The 7500-nt window shown below is 45.8% G+C and overlaps 1 protein-coding gene across 1 annotated transcript in view; it reads right to left on the reverse strand.

Annotated features, from left to right (window-relative positions):
- capn1b (calpain 1, (mu/I) large subunit b) overlaps positions 1-7500 on the reverse strand; it is a 26259-nt gene that overhangs the window by 10072 nt on the left and 8687 nt on the right. Inside the window, exons 3-6 of the mRNA XM_076283234.1 lie at positions 4114-4232; positions 3614-3747; positions 320-488; positions 1-12 (exon numbers count right to left, since the gene is read on the reverse strand). The exon at positions 1-12 is cut by the window's left edge and continues 72 nt beyond it. Of these exons, the coding sequence (XP_076139349.1) occupies positions 1-12; positions 320-488; positions 3614-3747; positions 4114-4232 (434 nt within the window). The remainder of the gene's footprint in view (positions 13-319; positions 489-3613; positions 3748-4113; positions 4233-7500) is intronic.

Below are 7500 nucleotides of genomic sequence, written 5' to 3' on the forward strand. Positions count from 1 at the left end.
GGCACTGGTAATCTACACACACACACACACACACACACACATATATGCATGTCATGTCAATTCGTCATGTTCTACTGAGAGCTCACACACATGAGCAACACACTAGATCAGCAGGTACCCACATAGAGATTTATGTGATAGTGGTGTCTGTTTGGCAGTGGTGGTAGTGTGTGTGTGTGTGTGTGCGTGTGTGTGTGTGTGTGCGTGTATGTGTGTGTGTGTCACATTGATGGAGCTATGGGAGCTGTGTGTGTGTGTGTGTGCGTGTGCGTGTGTGTGTGTGTGTGTGTGTGTGTGTGTGTGTGTGTGTAGGCCTCACGTCGATGGAGCATCCCAGCAGTGAGCCTCTCTCCAGGGCTTTGCTGATGATGCGGTGCAGGTCTCGCGGAGCCTTCTTCAGCTCGTACATCTCGGACACGCCCCCCGTGAAGTCCTCAAAGCCCTCCGTGGTGGAGCCGCCCGACAGCGCCTCGTACGAGCCATTCACCCTGCAGACACACACAGACAAAGAGTTACACACACACACACACACACACACACACACACACACACACACACACACACACACACACACACACACACACACACACACACACCCCTCCATAGTGAAGCCGCCCGACAGATGAGCTATTCACTCTACAGGCAGAACATACACAGAGACACACACACACACACACACACACACTGGAGTAGCCGGACAGATTCTCATACGAGCCATTCAGGACACACAGTCAAAACACCTCAACACAGATGTGAAGATGTGGTCTAGTCATTATGTCATTATTTATATGTACACCTTATATACAGAAGGAAGATCAAAAGTGTGATATAACTACGATACAATTCCAATCAGTTACTACAATTCTTATCCAGTGACTTTACACAGTGCCATTTATTCAGTGTAGGTGACCTAGAAGGCCAGTTATTCCTCACGGAGGGAGTCAGGGAGCGGTTAGTCGTCTGGTGAGGTTAAAGCCTATGGTACGGTCTCGCGTCAGTGTCACGCGCACGCGGCACTGGTGAGCGCGTGACGAGAATTGCGTCATTTTTACAGCATGCGTCGCGTCTTTGAGTCGACCGAAATTTAAGACCGCGCGTCAAAGTGACGCGTAGACTGCGCATGTGTGAAACGGAACTGCTGTAAACACTCCCCTCCAGTAGGTGGACCACATAGAAGAACAACACTTAAACGTAGAAACAAACCTAGACAGAAGAAGACTTGTTTGGTTACCATAACGACGATGGAACAGAGCGCCTGTCCTCAGCTTGCCTGGCTTTGACTTACGTGAGACACCACGACATCAGAGAATGTCTAATAAGACGGGCTCTGACGACTGAGTCAACTTCGACCGATGTAAAGCCACAATCCACAGATACATTCTTTAACATTATATTTAACGGTCACTTTACCATCTATGGTGTAGAACCCAAAGTATTTCAAGACACCACATTTTAGATGAGTTGGGGACGTAATTATCTGTCTGCTGGCCGTTCTGTGCGTTACCTTTGATTGTCGAAACAGGTGGCTGCATGGGCTCATTGTGGCTACTGGCTATTATATTGGCTTGATTTGGTCATGAGCCCTGGATCATATAGCACTGAATGAGATGGCAAACAATAAAATAAAACTAATCATAGACTGTAGAAATGCGCTACACAGCACTAAAAACCGAATAGTTTAATTATAGTTCGACTACGGATATTTCACGTCACGTCATGTTCGAATAAAAAGTGACAGCCCTACTCCCTGCATAGAGAGCTGACATGACTTCGGATTAAATGCATCTTTTAAAAATGAGCGTATGCTGAAATCAAATCGCGAAACCCAGAGCCAAAGGTATCTATCTACAACGCTCAGGCGAAACCCAGTAACACTTGCTGATCGAGATGCATTCTCGCCTGTTCCGTATGCGTTATCAATAGTGATTATAATAATAAAGGGAATGTAGCCTACCTCTCCCAGGTGCAATCATTATCACCTAGCCTACTCCTGAACAATGCTGAACTCAAATCTCGAAACTCGCCTGTCAACACCGGGAAATGCGCTACACAGCACTAAAAACCGAATAGTTTATTTATAGTTCGACTACGGATATTTCACGTCATGTTCGAATAAAAAGTGACAGCCCTACTCCCTGCTTAGAGAGCTGACATAACTTCGGATTAAATGCATCTTTTAAAAATGAGCGTATGCTGAAATCAAATCGCGAAACCCAGAGCCAATTAAAGGTATCTATCTACAACACTCAGGCAAAACCCAGTAACACTTGCTGATCGAGATGCATTCTCGCCTGTTCCGTATATAATGCGTTATCATAGTGCTTATAATAATAAAGGGAATGTAGCCTACCTCTCCCAGGTGCAATCATTATCACCTAGCCTACTCCTGAACAATGCTGAACTCAAATCTCGAAACTCGCCTGTCAACACCGGATGCATTATCATAATAATAATTGAAAGAATAACCTAGGCTACCTCTCGCTCTAAATACATCCATTATCACAGTGAGACATTATACATGAACACAAATAGTTACTTCAAAACTTTTATTGACACGTCATATTTACAGGTTTTTGGTTCATACTTTTTGGTATGAGGCAGGTGTGAAGACTCAATACAAATTTAATTGAGGACATCTGTACGCACAACTCTTTCTTACCATGCTGTGTTTAGAAAAATGTCTTTACTTTGTATCGCACCAGTAGCCTATTGCTGCCCTTGCAGCACCGAGTCACTTCGCTATAGGCTAAGTAGCCTAATAAGCAAGTAGGCTAAGCTAGTCTCTCAGCTATACCAACAGGTGTGCTGTGTGTGTTCTGGTGGATGATAAATGGAGCGATGTGATGGGCCAGCTTATCAAACTTCCCAGCAGACAGGCGAACGTACTCGTGGTGCTTTTTCCTTCATCAGCTTCGTTCAGTGCTCGCACATCCCACGTTCTTCTTTTCTTCAGGCGTTTCAGGCTTGTTTGGTGGTTGTGTCCTACTTTCAGGCTCGACGTACCGCCCCCAGTTGGTGGGGCAGAGTATCACAGTTAATCCGTAGTGCGCAGGCGCTAACCTTAACGATTTAATGCGCATTCAGGACAGCAGAAATTGGAGTATGCTTCACGTCCACGGCAAAAATTACGCACGTCTTGGACACGCGCAAATGTGACGCACGACCATACCAGAGCCTTAATTAAGGCTTGTCTAAATATTTACCCCTCATACACAAGGGAGAGGAGAGGTACAGAACAAAGAGAGGCACAGAAAAGGAGAGGTAGAAAGAGCGAGAGACAGAGAGACAGACAGAGAAAGAGAGAGAGAAAGAAAGAAGGAGGAGGAGGAGGAGGAGGAGGAGGAGGAGCGATATCAGTCCCAATAAGTACAGGCCTGGGCGGGAGACATTTGTGTAAATGTTTACCAATCTGACGACAGGCACTCAGACACACTGAAATAAAAAGACAGAGTGGGGAGAAAGACAAAGGGGAGAAAGACAAAGGAAGATAAACAGAAAGGGATAGTGAGAGAGGGATGAAGAGCCTTTCAGAGAGAGAGGGATAGAGAGAGAAGAAAGAGAGAGAGAGAGAGAGAGAGAGAGAGAGAGAGAGAGAGACAGAGATCAGTTGTACTTGGCGTAGGCCTTCTCGACGAGCGCACTCCAGAACTCGTTGCCCTCGGCCGAGTGTACGAACATCAGCTCCCCGTCCTTCACGGGCAGACGGTCGTCAATGACGACGTCCACCCACTCCCCAAACTGCCAGAACTACCACACACAAACACAAACACAAATCAATGACGGCGTCCACCCACTCCCCAAACTGCCAGAACTACCACACACACACAAACACAAACACAGGTTACACACGCAACTGACACAGCCAGGTTAGTGAATATTACTACATTGTTACATACACACAGAGAGAGACCTGAAAGTGCATTGCACTGTAAATTACAAGTCTATACTTTCAGTCTGTAAGCGAGTGACCAATACGCAAAAAACTAGCACAAAAGTACATTGACATTGTGTGTGTGTGTGTGTGTGTGTGTGTGTGTGTGTGTGCGCGCGTGCGTGCGTGCGTGCGTGCGTGCGTGTACGTGTGTGTGTGTGTGCGTGTGTGTGTGTGTGTACCTGGAAGTGGAAGATCCCGGCGTAGTCCTCCTGGAAGCTCTGGCCATGTGGCACCACTCTGTGCAGGAGCTGATCTTGCAGAGTTAGAGAGGCGATCGCAGCCAACAACCAGCAATCACCTGCAGAGAGAGAGAGATGGAGAGAGAGAGAGAGAGAGAGAGAGAGAGAGAGATGGAGAGAGAGATAAGAGGGAGAAAGAGAGCAAGAGAAAGATAGAGAGAGAGATGGAGAGAGAGATGGAGAGAGGGATGGAGGGAGAGAGAGATGGAGAGAAAAAGAGAGACATTAAGTTGTTTGGGGGGTTTTCCTGAGACAGTACGGCAGATTGTATTGGTCTGAACTGGATGATGATGATGATGATGATGATGATGAAGGGTCAGTCAGAGGCTTTTACGGCACTTAGAGTGAGTCTACCACTTCTACCACTCTAATGGAGGCTCAGTCAGCAGAATAAGCACGCACACGCACACACCCTAAATTCTACATCTACAACCGAACACAGGCATACCAACAGTCAAAGCCATATAAACATTTCTCAAGCAAACACAAGCAAATTCAAATGATCCCATTTATGCGGCACACACAAACTTTCAGTAAGAGTCCGATGTTAACGTTTCAGACAGTGTCCTTCTCACTCTGACTAAATGTGATTAGCCCAGCTTTTAAAATCACATGATGCCGCACCCTCAGAGGCCCCAAGGCATCAAACACTAAACTACTGAGCAGGGCAAAGCAGCTGAAGCAAGAAGACATTTCACACATACGTACGTACGTACAGGGACTAAATGTACTTTTCACAGTTCTATTTTGCCATAATTTGCGTTCATGTCATATGTATGGGTTTTATTTAGTCTGTATAGGTTGTTTTTCTTTTCTTATCATGCAATCCTGCGCACGCATACACAACAACGGAAGTGTGATAACCATTCTGGAATGTTCAGATTGCCATATCAGAACGAGGTCTGTTAGAATCTCAACTTTTCTATTATTACAGCTTTCTCAAATCCACCTGCAGTTCCAAACTCCAACACAAGAGGGAGCACTCTACCCAGACTCTGATAAAAAAAAAAAAAAAAGGGGAAGTGCCCAGTCCAAAAAGCATAATCAAGAACCGAGAGTTTCAGTAGGGAACACAAAAACAACCAGACTGACAAAGACGACTGAGAAAAACATGGTGGTCAGCAACATGACACAATACAGCGTCATACAGGAGACACCAAACGGTCTTCCTCTATTTGAACCACAGACTGTTCTACATACAGTCTATGATTTGAACAGAGCTTTTTGGTGGCTAGCTACCTACAGTATGTTAAGCAGTAATTGAACAGAGCTATTTGGTGGCTAGCTACCTACAGTATGTTAAGCAGTAATTGAACAGAGCTATTTGGTGGCTAGCTACCTACAGTATGTTAAGCAGTAATTGAACAGAGCTATTTGGTGGCTTTGGAGCCCCCATGTTCAAGCCTCCAGAGTGTAGCCTGGCAGCACTAACTGTCGGCTGCAGCAACCTGAGCTAAGTAGAACCGATTGTTATCAGGCTTTTTTTTTTTTTCTTTTTCGCACCGACAGTTGCTCGGAGAGTGAGACCTTGAGAAACAGAGACCTTTAATGTGAATTACTGATTGATTTCACTTGCACTTGCACGTACGCAGTCAGTTTCTTTCAGATGGAGGTGTCGTTCTGCTCGTCTCATATATAACGAGGCTGCAATCGCCAGAATGTTCCATTAAGCAGTAGAGCGTACTCTCCGGAGGTTTCTTCTGGACTTCTGAGTGAGCGAGTGAGCGAGTGAACGAGCCAGTGAACAGCTGAGCAAGCGAGAAGATAAGAGCTGGTGAGGGAGTGTGAGAAACACACACACACACACACACACACACACACACACACACACACCCCACACACACACACACACACACTCTCTCTCTCTCTCTCTCTCTCTCTCATGTCACCGAAGAGAAAGCACACACACACACACACACACACACACACACACACACACACACACACACACACACTCTCTCTCTCTCTCTCTCGCCATCGAAGAGAAAGCACACGTCCAAGCAGAACAGAGGCGGAGTGGATGGCACGCCCTGTGGGACAAACAGAACACCTGGCAGAGACTGACTGTGTATGGCGCAACACATGAACTCACGTGGTGCTTATTGACGTCACTTTAAGAAGCTTTTGGACAAATGTGTCAGTTAGGAACCATGAACCATAAACATAAACATAAATGGTAAACATAAAGAGTAAACAGCATGAACATAACATAAAAAACAACATCAAAAACATAAACATGAATAAAGAGCATAAAGGATAGCATAAACAACGTAAACATAAACATGAATAGATAAGAGCAAAGGCAGACGCACAGACATTCTAGATTTTGTGATCATTTAAAGTCAAATTAGGATCAAGGCTCGGATTGGGATTATGCGACTACAGAATTGCAAACTGCTGAAAACTGCACATAAATGCAGAGTTATAATGATGACATGGAGGTGAAAAACATGTGGCCACACACACACACACACTCACACACACACATAAACACACACACACACACACCTTCTATGGAGTCTGGATAGCTTGGTCCCCCATGACTTGCATGAGTTAAGACAGAGCACTCCCTCTTGTACGCACGCACGCACGCACGCACGCACGCACGCACGCACGCAGTTAATTGTTAGTTAACTGTGTGTGTGTTAATAGTTGTCCCATGTTGCCTTGGGTGCTACTGTTTGCAGGCTTGAGTAGCACAAGACTAAGTCACACACATCTGACGGCGTTTTTTAAGTGTCTTATCTGAAACAGTGGGAGTGTTCTGCCAGATTCGCCTTCCACCCTGCTAAACACACACACACACACACACACACACACACACACACCCTTTACACACACACACACCCCACACACAAACACTCACATGAGAGAGAGGGAGAGAGAAACAAAGAAACACAGAAACATGGAATCCTTAATACAGGCTTGAGTAGTGGTGGCGTTTGACAGTGTGTGGACAATTTGCACGTGATTTCTCTGTGTGTGTGTGTGTGTGTGTGTGTGTGTGTGTGTGTGTGTGGTGTGTGTGTAAAGGGTGTGTCTGGGCACTGAGCCCAAGCCATGACTCAGTCAGAGAATGAATCACAGGAGGGGAACTCGGCCAGTATGGCAGCTATCCCACCAGTGTGTGTGTGTGTGTGTGTGTGTGTGTGTGTGTGTGTGTGCTTGTGTGTGTGTGTGCGTGTGTGTGTGTGTGCGTGTACGAGATAGTTAGTCTTATGACTGAGTGTCTTTATGGATATACATGCATGGAATGGAAACGATGGAATGCCCCATACACACCTGTATCAACAGGTCAAATACACAAACACACACACACACACACAC

Source organism: Alosa pseudoharengus, unplaced genomic scaffold (assembly GCF_046254945.1).
Source record: "Alosa pseudoharengus isolate Yale_2024_CS ecotype anadromous, Long Island Sound unplaced genomic scaffold, YU_APseudo_1.1 YU_APseudo_1.1_scf_1, whole genome shotgun sequence".
Classification (NCBI taxonomy): Eukaryota; Metazoa; Chordata; class Actinopteri; order Clupeiformes; family Clupeidae; genus Alosa; species Alosa pseudoharengus.